This window comes from Sapajus apella, unplaced genomic scaffold (assembly GCF_009761245.1).
Source record: "Sapajus apella isolate SASKATOON/1434 unplaced genomic scaffold, GSC_monkey_1.0 scaffold5, whole genome shotgun sequence".
In the NCBI taxonomy this organism is placed as follows: domain Eukaryota; kingdom Metazoa; phylum Chordata; class Mammalia; order Primates; family Cebidae; genus Sapajus; species Sapajus apella.
Genome location: NW_022436945.1, coordinates 29693858 through 29707038, shown reverse-complemented (window position 1 = coordinate 29707038; position 13181 = coordinate 29693858). Strand labels below are relative to the sequence as shown.

The window sequence follows — 13181 nt, the reverse complement described above, 5'->3', positions numbered from 1 at the left end:
GGGAAAGAAAGGAAGAACATGGGGGTCTCTGTATCTTCTATCAGGTAAAACCTGTCTTTTCCTTACTCAGGCCTAATTCTGCCCCATCTATCTGAAGTCGGAGAGTAGACCTTATTGCCCCATTCTGAGAGTTGTTGGGAAAGGCAGAAAATTCCCCTTCAGGAGTAAGCAGCATGTCCCTTGTCATCGTCTGAGCAAACAAGAATGCTTGGGGAGAAGGAAGTGGTGACAGATTTTTGTTGTTTTTGAGGCAGGGTCTCGCTGTGTCACCCAAGCTGGAGTGCAGTGGCTTGATCTCAGCTCACTGCAACCTCTGCCTCCCAGGTTAAAATGATTCTCCTGCCTCAGCCTCCCAAGTAGCTGGAGCTAGAGGCGCACACCACCATGCCCGTCTAATTTTTGTATATTTAGTAGAGATGGGGTTTCACCATGTTGCCCAAGCTGGTCTTGAAATCTTGACCTCAAGTGAACCACCCACCTCAGCCTCCCAAAGTGATGGGATTACAGGCATGAGCCACCTCGCCTGGCCTTCAGCGAAAGTTTTTGCAGCTAATTCCCTGGTTTCTAATTTCCCCCACTCATTTCCTCCTCTAGCTGGATCAGTCGATTGGGAGGAGGGATGCTCAAGTATTTCGAGCCAGGGACCTTGAACTTTGCTTTCACCTCCAGGCCCCACAGACCTGTTTATCAATGTTGTTAGTGCCCATGGTCCTCTAATGTGAGGCCAGTCTTCCAGTCTGAACCTGCAAAGAACATTAACTCCATATGTGAGTCTAGCATAAACTCACACAGCACCCCACACAAGCATCCAAACAGATGGAAAGTTCAGTCCATGGGTAATTGGCATGATCCTCCTCCAGACCCCCTCCTGGCTTCAGTGCAGGTAGATTGAAGAACTTTCTGTAGCCCAGCTTCTCCATTTTTCTTCTTTCCCTAGCTAAAATAGAGTCAAGGAATCTGTGCATTTGGGACATAGGTACACATTGTCCTCATAGGGTAAAAAGGCATTTCCTCAATTGAACGTTCTTTTGATACATCTAGTAATGATATTTTTTTTTTTTTTTTTTTTTTTTTTTTGCCTGTGTAAAAATTCTGCAATTTCTGCAGTTAAGTGACTCCTTAGACTAGGTTTCCTTACAAATGTCATTGACATTGTGAGCAAAGTGAAACTGATCCTATAGCTCTATAACCTCATAAAATAGAGGCTGGATATAGGAGTTGTCACTTCTACTTATTGGGAAGGGGACTCCTGTTAGCAAGCTACCATAGCTTAAGGTTTAACAAGAGAAAAGAACTGTTAAACAATCTTTAGTCATGTAAAATTGTGTCCTGCAGCCTGAGGTAGAAATTCATATGGGCTAATGGCCAGAACAATTCACTTACTTTGTACAACCCCTTGTAGCTTAAACTCACAACCCTCTCTGGGCCCCATCTATTGGCGTCTATTTCTGGTCATCCAGAAAATGAGAACATTTTATTTTAGGAGAGGCACCAGGGTGGTGGCGAAGTATCTGGGCATAAGACAAATGGAAGATGTGGTTGGAAAGGCAGGTAAAAGATTTGGTTAAGGTTTTAAGTATATTTTATCAAATGGCTGCATCATTGTTTAGCTTACAATCATTTGTCTCTTTACCTTTGATCAAGTCTATCTTTATTAGAATAAATGTATCCACAGTTGGAGAAAAACCAGAAATAGAAAGATTCTTTGTGTACACATTTCATATTTTTGCTTATCCTTTTAACATACACAAACACATGCACCACCACCGCCACCCCACTCACACACACACACACACACACACATCAGGGCTAATATCTTTTCCATTTCACCTCTTCTTACTGTAACTTGACATTCAGATCCAGTAGCTGCTACCTGTTTGAATCTCTGGTTGAAATCATAATTGTGGACTTTACTCGCAGAAATTCTTTGAATTGGCAGGTCCCACTGAAAGCCAATCACTCCACTGCTTCACTACTTTGAGTGGAGATGAGGAAATTGAGGAATGTCCTATTTCTTTACCATGTGTTTTTCCTTGAATCGGTAATGTTGAAATCTGAAATACAGGGTGGGGAGGATGTACACAGGTCTGAGTTCTCAGAATGAAACTCGCAACGGCACCTGTTTCTTAAACAGTAGTGAAAGTGAATAAAAGGCAGTGGGCTGGTCATGAGTGAGGTGACAATGGGGAACAGATGGGCCCGACTCTCACAGGCGGTAGGCCTCAAGCCTCTGATCTCACTTCTTCATCTAAGCCATTTTCCCATAGTCAGAGGCCCTGTCTTGCTCGGTAGGACATCAAGAATGAGATTCAAACTGTGATTTTTCTGTACAAATAGTAGAAAATATTGGTACAGAAGCCTAACTCCAGGGTTCTCTTGCACGACAGGCAGGGGAAGTTACCTGCCACCTCGCACCCCTGCCTCTTGGGGAGCAGGCATCTGGGTACGTGGCATGTACTGAGAGAACAGCAGTGAGCAAGGAGAGGCCCGTGACCTCTAAACGTGGTTTTAAAAGGTTCCTTAGGCCAGGCGCAGTGGCTTACGCCTGCAATCCCAGCACTTTGGGAGGCCAAGGCAGGAGGATCGCTTGAGCTCAGAAGTTCAAGACCAGCTTGCACAACGTGGTGAAACCCTGTCTCTACAACAACAACAATAACAACAACAAAAACTAGCTGGGCAAGGCGGCCTGCACCTGTAGTCCCAGCTACTCAGGAGGCTGAGGTGGGAGGATCGCTTGAGCCCAAGAGACTAAGGCTGCAGTGAGCCTTGATTGCACCACTGCATTCCAGCCTGAGCAACAGAGTGAGACCCTGTCTCAAAAAAAAAGAGTTTTTTGGCCGGGCACAGTGGCTCATGCCTGTAATCCCAGCAGTTTGGGAGGCCGAGGCAGGGGGGTCATGAGGTCAAGCAATCGAGACCATCCTGGCCAACATGGTGAAAACCCATCTCTAAAATAAATAATAAATAAAAATTTTATTTTAAAAAAAGTTATTAAGAAAATAAAAAATAAAAAATACCTTAGAGCAAGTGATAGGCCCCCCCTCAGCGACTGAAAGTGAGTGACCTGTTTTTCCTTCTTGCTTCTCTTGCAGTAGCCATCCCTGCCATTGGGGCTCAGTATTCCATGTTTCCAGCAGCTCCAGCCCCTAAAATGATTGAAGATGGCAAAATCCACACAGTGGAGCACATGATCAGCCCCATTGCCGTGCAGCCAGACCCCGCCAGTGCTGCCGCTGCCGCTGCCGCCGCTGCTGCCGCTGCAGCCACTGTCATTCCCGCTGTGTCGACGCCACCACCTTTCCAGGTAGAGTTCTTATGGCAGTCATTGTCATTTGCGTGTGAAGCCTCTCTTTCTCGTGGATTCATTTAGTATTCAGCACTGAGAATTTACTGTGTGCCTGGCTCTCTGTCACAGCTATGCGGTTGGGTGGCAGGAAGCATTTTGAATATGAATTATGACAAAAAATTTTTTAATTAATTGTACTACCCTAATACTATTATTGTAATACGGGTGGGAAGCAATATGCAAAAATGGCATGTGTCATTTTTCATACTGTCATAATATGGTACTTTTTTTTTTTTTTTTGAGACTCTCTCTCTTGCCCAGGCTGGAGTGCACTGGCACAATCTCGGCTCACTGCAACCTCCGCCTCCCAGATTCAAGCAAGTCTCCTGCCTCAGCCTCCCGAGTAGCTGAGACTACAGGCGCATGCCACCACACCCGGTTAATTTTTTGTATTTTTAGTAAGACGGGGTTTCACCATGTTAGCCAGGATGGTCTCAATCTCCTGACTTCATGATCCTCCTGCCTGAGTCTCCCAAAGTGCTGGGATTACAGGTGTGAGCCACCACGCCCAGCCTTGTAATTTTTTTTTTAACAGCACTGGATAATTTTTCACTCATGTTATTAAAGAACTGACACACAAAGTCCAGAGAGCAATTTCATATCTTCACATTTCAAACTGCAGCTCAATGAAATGTTTAAAAACCATTAACCCCTGTGTGCATGTGTGTGTGTGTGCATGTGTGTGTGTGTAGAGAGAGGGGGAGAGAGAGAGAGAAAGAACAACTGTATAGCTATGTAAAATCTTATTCTGGGTACACTGGCTCATGCCTGTAATCCCAACACATAGTGGGGTAGATCACTTGAGGCCAGGAGATCAAGACCAGCCTGGGCAACATGGTGAGACACTGTGTCTACAATTCTTTTTTTTTAATTAGCCTGGCATGGTGGCATATGCCTGTAGTCCCAGCTACTGGGGAGGCTGAGGCAGGAGGACCACTTGAGCCCTTGAGGTCAAGGCTGCAGTGAGCTGTGATTGCACCACTGCACTCCAGCCTGGGCAACAGAGTGAGACCCTGTCAAAAAAAAAAATTTTACAAAATATGCCTTTAGTCCTCTCTTCCAACCATGTCTCTCACTGTTCTGCTATCTCTTCCCAAACTCATGTTACCACGTTGGCCTCCTTCGCCACCTTTGTTCACAGTGTATCCATGTTTTCTTTATTCTCATCTCTTCCACAGAATCTTCTCCATCCACCTCTAGAGAAATTTTCTTTCTTGTGCTCCTCATTACTACATCATTACTTGGCCTATGGCTGCCAATGTGTTCTGTCTCCCAATGAAAATGAAGCTCCTCCAGACCAAAGGCTGTGTCTTGTTTCTTTTATCTTCACCTCATAGGACATAGGGAGTACATCCATTTAACAGAAGAAAATCTTGTTAAAGCTATTCTCTGTGAGGCAGTGAATCACAAATACCAATCAAAAGTACTCAGGCCCAAGATCCCTAATCCAAATGAATAAGAATTATCCAAGGCAATTTTTTTGATTTTTGATTCTTGATTTTTTTGAGACAGAGCCTCACTCTGTCACCCAGGCTGGACTGCACAGCTCACTGAAACCTCAGCCTCGCCGGCTCAAGCAGTCCTCCCACCTCAGCCTCCCAAGTAGTTGGAACCACAGACACGCACCACCATGGCAGGCTAACTTTTTTATTTGTAGAGATAAAATCTTGCTATCTTGCCCAAGCTGGTGTTGAACTCCTTGGCTCAGGCGATCCTCCCACCTCAACCTCCCAAAGTGCTAGGATTACAGGCATAAGCCATCACCTACATTTTTTAAAAAACAGAGATTCTTAGGTTCTAAGCCCTGAAGATTCCAATTCAGTCAAACTGGGCTGGAGTCCTAGTCTTGACTGCATTATTCAGAAAGGGCAGACTAATTGAAGTTTTATTTATCTTTCAGTATGTCATTAAGTATTCTTTAACTTGGGATCTCTGAAAGACAAAAAGAAGAATTGGTTGTAAATGACTCACACTGTAGAATGACAACTAAGTGTAATTATAATACTTGTGGACTGATGGTAAATATTTGCAATAACTTAGCAGCAGTACTTACTGGAATTCTAATAATTTCTAATTCTTCTTTACTAAGAAATTCATGAACATTTGTCTTTGATGTGTACTATGAGTTGTGGTCAGGTCCAAATTCCAGGCACCATAATCATGTTCTGACGATTTCATGACTATTTCTGTCTCCTCTATCAGTCTTCACTGGCTGTTGCCATCAGGGTCCTTATTTGCAGTCTTTGCTTATGAATTTGCTCAAAGTACAATCATTATGCATTGATTCCTTTGGAGACTTTTTCCTCCTCCACATTCTGCAGAGTGCCTGGGAGCTACTTTTTAAACTGAGACTGGCCTCTTTGGATGTATGGTGGCTGGGTGTCTCTCTTCATCTAAGTACTCTGTGTCTTCGTCTGAAATCTTTCAACCTGGGCTCTCTGACATGTTCAGCCTTCCACCTCTTTTGAATTCTCTGCCAAACTGCAGCAGAGGAAGGAGCGTGTTAACACCACTGAGTGGAGGGAAGAACACCTATCTGAGTGGGAGCCACGCCGGAAACTGATGGCTTTCAGGACCTACTTAAGCAGTGCCTTTGATCATCCTCCCCTACCTTGTAGTTGCTAGGGGTGTTCCTGTTTAGCCATTTTATATCCAAAATTTCATGAAGTTTTTGCAAGCAATAAATAAAATATTTGCTGGTGTAGACTTTATCAGTTTTTCAAACTTCTCATAGTGTTCTCAGTCTTTTTTTTTTTTTTTTTTTGAGATGGAGTTTCGCTCTTGTTACCCAGGCTGGAGTGCAATGGCGCGATCTCGGCTCACCGCAACCTCCGCTTCCTGGGTTCAGGCAAGTCTCCTGCCTCAGTCTCCTGAGTAGCTGGGATTACAGGCACGCGCCACCATGCCCAGCTAATTTTTTGTATTTTTAGTAGAGACGGGGTTTCACCATGTTGACCAGGATGGTCTCGATCTCTTGACCTCGTGATCCACCCGCCTCGGCCTCCCAAAGTGCTGGTATTACAGGCGTGAACCACCGCACTCGGCTATTCTCAGTCTTAACAACACCTCTTAGTATAGATAGAGCCAGGATAAACATTCCTCCTTGACAGGAGTGAAGACTCTTCACCAGAATTAGAGGCACTTTTTTTTTGAAATGGAGTCTTGTGCTGTCATCCAGGCCGGAGTGCCGTGGCGCGATCTTGGCTCACTGCAACCTCCACCTCCAGGGTTCAAACGATTCTCCTGCTAGAGGCACTTTTTAAAGATGGGTTAATGTTTCTCCCACTACCACCATTGCATTTTTCTTTATTCCTGCTCTTTGCTGATGCTGTATTAATGCAATTGTGTAGTGGTCCCCGCTTATCCATGGGGGATACATTCCAAAACCCCCAGTGGGTGCCTGAAACACAGATATTACCAAACCCGTAATATACTATGCATGACTTTCCTTCTTTACAATTTCACAAATAGAAAATTTCTTTCTTACTGTTGCTTGGCAACCTCAGCATAGGATTTTTTTCTTCCCTTATTGAGTAGAGAACTTTCCCCTTTTCACTGAGAGGAAGGCCCCTCGTGCTTCTCTTTGTCATATCCAAATTGCCAACATCACTACTCTTGCACTTTGGGGCTGATATTAAGTAAAATAAGGGTTCCTTGACAGTCGGTCTGATAACCCAGATGGCCACTAAGTGGGATGGGCATAGACATTGCGGTTTTCCTGGACAAAGGGATGACTGGTGTCCCAGTCAGGACAGAGAGGGATGGCATGAGATTTCATGGAGTTACTCCTCAGAAAGGTGCACAATTTAAAACTTATGAATTATTTCTGAAATTTTCAGACTTCAGTTGACCACGGGTAACTGAAACCATGGAGAGCAAAGCCAAGTGCTTTCCCATATATTCTCATTTTACACATAAGAAAATGAAGGCCCAGCAAGGTGATAGAATTGCTGGCCAGGGGTAGAATTGGGATTGGGAGATCAGATGCCTGATCTGTGTATGCTCTGTCCTGATAGTGTGGTGAATGCCATCGTAAAAGGGACATCACAGGAATGGAAAGAGAATGGGGAGCTACTGTTGATTCCAGGCTATGAGCCAGTGATCGTTCATGTGCGTAACTTGTCGGAGTGAGCAGCCTGAACCCAGGGGTTGGGCTGGCCTGTAGCACATGGAAAGGTTTCTCTCACGTGTCACCTTCCCTGCGATTTCCTCCCTTTTTGCACTGGTTATTGAATCTGCATCCACATGTGTGAAAAGATGGCTTGTGTCTTGCTGTGAACCACATTCTTTCCAGTTCCAGAGCTCCTCTCCCTGGCTGTAAAAAGCCACAGATGAGAACACTCGTTGTGTGTTGTAGAAAGCAAGTTAACATGGGGCTAAAAGTGCAGGCTCCAGAGTCACACATTGCCTTGCTTAAAAGCTGTGTCACTTTGTGCAGGTCATTTAACACATCCACACAACTCCATATAATCAGAGAACCAACTCTACTGTGTGATGATTCAATACTGTCATACAAATAAGGCACTTAGAATAGTGTCTGGCAGACAGTAGTCTCTGAGTTTGGGAGTTTGTTTGTTTGTGACAGGGTCTCACTTCCATTGCCCAGGCTGGAGTGTCATGGTGTGATCTTGGCTCACTGCAGCCTTGAATTCCCAGGTTCAGGTGATCCTCGTGCCTCAGTCTCCTGAGTAGCTGGAACTACGGGAATATGCACCACCGTGCCTGGCTAAGCTTTATATCTTTTGCAGAAACGAAGTTTTGCTATGTTGCCCAGGCTGGTCTTGAACTCCTGGCCTCAAACCATACTCCCGCCTCAGCCTCCCAAAGTGCTGGGATTATAGGCATGAGCCACCTCACTCAGCCTCAGAGTTGTTATTAATCATTATAATTATAAATTAAAATTATTATAATTACTATTTGATTATAGTTGAAAACAGTACTCTTAGGCTAGAAGTTCCTTTGAGCCCAATTTTGTGGCTCTGATTTCCAAATTTTGTAAGAGAAATTAGAGCTAATTCCTTTATACAAATCCAGGAAGAAATAATTATTTTAATTTACCATTTCATATATGCTCAATTGTTTATTTTGATGATGTAGTAAGATATAGGGGGCCAGGCGCGGTGGCTCACGCCTGTAATCCTAGCACTTTGGGAGGCCAAGGTGGGTGGATCACCTGAGGTCAGGAGCTCAAGACCAGCCTGGCCATCATGGTGAAACCCCATCTTTAAAAAAATAAAAAAAATAAAAAAATAAAAAAAGATATAGGGAGACCATACCAGCATTTCCTACAAGGCATTCTATGGATCAGGAGGTGCAACAAATATTTTGTTAAATGAATGTTTTATTTTATCCAAAATCCCTTTTCAATGAAGCACCTCACAGAACTTGTTCCCTGGCAAACACTGGGAGATACTGAACCACAGTCTTCCCATTCGTACTCCTGTTTGTTCTGAAAACATCTTATGTTGCACTTTCAAGTAGACAGAAGGAAGTAGCAGGAGCTTTTCTAGAGCCAGTGGAGGCCATCAACAGGTTAGGCAGCTTTACTTAGCTTGTCCTCCCTCACTTCCTCCTCGTTTGGAAACTGCTCCTTCTCCTTCAAAACCTAGCTCAAATATCGCCGCTGCTGGGACATTTTCTCCAACTTCCCCATTAATTGGTTCTTTCTCTAAGTTTCTACAAAAATTTGTATACACAATGGTGTCATCTCTTAGGTGGGAGATGATGGAAACCATCACATTGGCTGAAAATTGTATATGGTCACTTATTTAAGGTCACAGCTTAAGAAACTTGCCCTTTGGAGATCAGTATATTTGGTTTCATTAAGTTGACCAGTCTGTTCTCTCTTTTTGAGACAGATCATATTCCTTCAGTTAAGTATGAATTGAGGCAGCTGGCATGTATCTAGGGGCCATGTTTAAGGAAAAATACGGATTTTTAATGACTGTGAAATCAACTGCTTGGATGGTAGATTCTCAGTTGCCTTCTCTAGCACACTCTGGGGCGTAGACTGATTGAGTGGAATGGTGGATAGAAGATTCCAGAATACAGTACAAAGAATGTCCTCCTTATTTACAGGTTCTGCACCTAGATTCAACCAACCATGACTTGAAAAAATAAAGACAATAAAAAATAACAATTCAACAATAAAAAATAATACAATTGTTAAAATACAATATAATAACTATTTATATAGCATTTGCATTGTATTAGGTATTATAAGTACTCTAGAGAAGATTTTAAAGTATATGGGAGAGCCCAGGTGTGGTGACTCATGCTGGTAATCCTAACTCTTTGGGAGGCTGAGACAGGAGAATTGCTTGAGGCCAGGAGTTCGAGACCGGCCCTGAGCAACACAGTGAGACCTTGTCTCTATGAAAAAAAGATGTTTTTACAGTGTACAGGAGGATATGCATAGGTTAAATACAAATATGCCATTTTCTCTCAGGGACTTGAGCATCTGAGGATTTTGGTATCCACGGAGGTCCTAGAACCAATCCCCCGTGAAGATACTGAGGGACAACTGTATTTCAACTTGCCCTCAGCCTCCCAGGCCTCTCACTTTCACAAGGTCGCATTGCCGAGTTTGAGGATGCAGCTCCACCTGACCTCTTCAATGGCTCTCATCCCACTTCCTTACAGTAATTGTTATTTGCCGCCCCTTTGCCTTCCTCTCCCTTGCTATCACATCTTTGTACTCCCAACCCCTGGGAGATGCTTGTTGAATGAATGGATGATAGGTACCTACACGTGTTCAGGAAGGCTCCTTTTTGTCTCTTCTCAGGGCCGCCCAATAACTCCAGTATACACAGTGGCTCCAAACGTTCAGAGAATTCCCACTGCCGGGATCTACGGGGCCAGTTACGTGCCATTTGCTGCTCCAGCCACAGCCACAATCGCCACACTACAGAAGAACGCGGCAGCTGCAGCCGCCGTGTATGGAGGATATGCAGGCTACATACCTCAGGCCTTCCCCGCTGCTGCCATTCAGGTCCCCATTCCCGACGTCTACCAGACATACTGAGGCTGGTGACCAGAGTGAAGACAGACCACACAAACGCCACTGAAGGAACGCTTGACTATTTATGAAGAAGGAGTGTGTTGGATTCGCACATGCAACCTGAAAGTGAAGAATGTTCAGATGTATTCCTGAAATATTTTATATACATGAAGTTTTCACTAGTTTTTTAAGACTATTTTCAACTTAGAAGGCCTGCGTTCATACATTTCCAAAAGACTCGCCCGGCTCGTGCCTTCATAGCATCTTTTAAAAATTTGTATGCTGTACTACATTTGTATACAGGTTTTTGTTGTTGTTGTTGTTGTTTTAAGGATATATTTTCAGTATGAAGGTTATTTTCTTAACTTCTGCACTCCAGAGATTTCTATTTTGTAGTACCTTCAATAATATATCAACTATATATTGAAAAAGCACACTTGAGCAGCTAGGGAACTATTTTGAAAAATAGATTCAATATTTAAAGATACAAACAGTAGTGCTTAAAAATACTACATAAAACATTATTTTAAAGGTTATACTGGAAAGTGCAATTTTAAAATGAGGAAAACCTCTGTATTTCTGCTGGCATTAAGGGTTGACGGTGTCACCATGTGTCATCCATGGCGGTACTATTTTTTAAAAGAAATTAAACACTCAATCTCTCCTTAAGCCAACATTGAAAAGACTTGCCACACTCCTGAGTCCAAACACTGGAAAGCTGTCCTCTGCCACCATTAGCCGGGGCTCATTCTCCATGTGCCTTAGCCTTGAACATGCCCCCGAGACCCTCACCTCTCATCTCTTCCCCTCCTCTGCAAATTCCTAGTCCCATCGCAATGTCTGGCAAGTCTAGGACTGATAAATAGCTCTGATAGAAGAGCTGGTGGCTTTTATACTTCTTCCTGGGTTTTTGTTGGGTTTGTTGTTTCGTTGTATCTTTTTTTGTTTTGGTTTGGTTGGGGAAGTATTATCTTCTATGTGTGCTATTTTCAGTAGCAGAGTAAGGACAGGTTTTAATCAGGTTGCATAAGACACCTTCGCGTAGCTATTTAATTGCCCATTATAAAACTTTAATGCCATTTCTAATGCTTTTATTTGTTTTTGAAGTATGAGTTTGTAGGGACAAAGAATGTATGTGATCGTAGACAAGACCCCCCAGAGACTCTTGTCAACAGAAAGTGATGCTTCTAGTTGCCTTATCAAGTTTCATGCAGAAATGTCCATGGTCCTCAAGGGTGTTGGAAACGTTATGTTCATTAAATGGGCCTCTCTTCTCTTGCCGTGCACTTGATGGACAAACTGAATTGGGGTGTACACAACCAGGAGGAGGAAGAGAGACCTAGAGAAGTTTAAAGGTAGTTTGTAAATATCTTCTAATGCTTGTTTTTAGTCCTTTTATGTTGCAAAAGTTTATGATACGTAGTTTAATGCAAAATGAAACCATTTTATTTCAATGTTATTAAAAAGGTTTGTTTTATTAGGAAGTTAATGTATTGTTGCAGTGTTTTGTGCCTGTTTAAAGGCTTTTTGTTTAGCAGAGTGAATGTAAAATACAGTAAAATGTTAAGATTGTCATCTACTTTTTTTGGGAAATATATCAACTTGGAATTTTTTTTTTTTAAAGGCTCAATCAAGGAAGTGAGGTGTGCAATATGGTAGCAAGTACGCAGTTGCATTTTTATGTCATGTTAGAGATCCATACAATCTTTCCACTCACGGGGTTTTTGTTGATGGTTGAATTCCTGTGGATTAATAAGAGGATCATGCCCTTAGCAAGTACTTTTGTTTTCTTTTAAATTAAGAGATTCCCAAATGCCTTTTCCCCCGCTCATCTTGAGATGAGTTTTTATATATAAGCAATATTTATTTAACTATTCTATAAAATTATTGAGTGCCTGCTGAGGCCTTTAAATATTCCTAACATTCCTTTCCATCATTCTCAAATTACATAAAATAATTGTGCAATGTTCCTGTGATGTACCCCGCAAGCTGCATTCAAACTCAAATCTGTTGGAATGAGTGACCCAACAAAATGTAATTCAGATCAGATCCTCATCCTTTGTGCGAAAAAAAGTACTCTCCTTCTAGTGAGGGATTGTCACAGAGGTTCACTGGATGAAACTCTGACCCAGTATTCTTACTGTATTTTACATATGCCTGTAAATTATTTGCAAAAAAAAAAAAAAGAAAAGAAAAGAAAAGAATGAAAGAAAATTAAAAAACAATGATGCCTTAACATGGCAACCACCAAACTCCCTTAAAAACAAACGTTGGTGACTTAGCCAGTTAAGTATCAGTGAGCCTCCTATCTGGGACTTATCTGTTCCTATTGTTTCAAAACCATTTCATGTACACTACTGCTGAGGTAAGTTTATAACTTGAAATGTGAACTTTTTTTTTTTTAGGGTTAAGAACAAACTATATAAATAAAAAAAAAGTTTTAGAGTTCTGTTTTCAAACATTGCTAGTAGTTTAGTTAACTTTAGCTGCTTTATATTTGAAAAGCTTTTATTTAGATCTTGCTCCATTTACAGTACATTCTTAGGATGTATGTAGTAAATAAAGCTTTCTTTAAAGCAATTGCAAAACCTTAATTGTGTTTTCTTTATACTGATTTATTTTTTCTCAAAATATTAGGGAAATCCTAATAGCATAGAAAGGATTGGCTAATTTGATATTTTCCGTTGGAGAAATCAGCAAGTTACAGTCATGTGTTTGTCTTGGGGTAACCATTGAAGATGGGTTACGTAGACCAGGTGTAGTGGCTTATGCCTGTAATCCCAGCACTCTGGGAGGCCAAGCTGGGTGAATCACCTGAGGTCAGGAGTTTGAGAC

General features: G+C 42.4%; 1 protein-coding gene across 13 annotated transcripts in view; it reads left to right on the top strand.

Annotated features, from left to right (window-relative positions):
• The window catches only part of RBM47 (RNA binding motif protein 47), a 204471-nt gene extending 191531 nt beyond the window's left edge, over positions 1-12940 (top strand). For 10 of the 13 annotated variants that reach the window (XM_032274007.1, XM_032274003.1, XM_032274009.1 and 7 more), the window contains 2 exons: positions 3093-3304; positions 10131-11023. In XM_032274007.1, coding sequence (XP_032129898.1) covers positions 3093-3304; positions 10131-10370 — 452 coding nt within the window. In that variant the 3' untranslated portion in view covers positions 10371-11023. Of the gene's footprint in view, positions 1-3092; positions 3305-10130 lie in introns of all 13 variants that reach the window. The other 3 variants (XM_032274013.1, XM_032274001.1, XM_032274012.1) reach the window with 1 other exon arrangement.
• Positions 12941-13181: the final 241 nt, after the last annotated feature.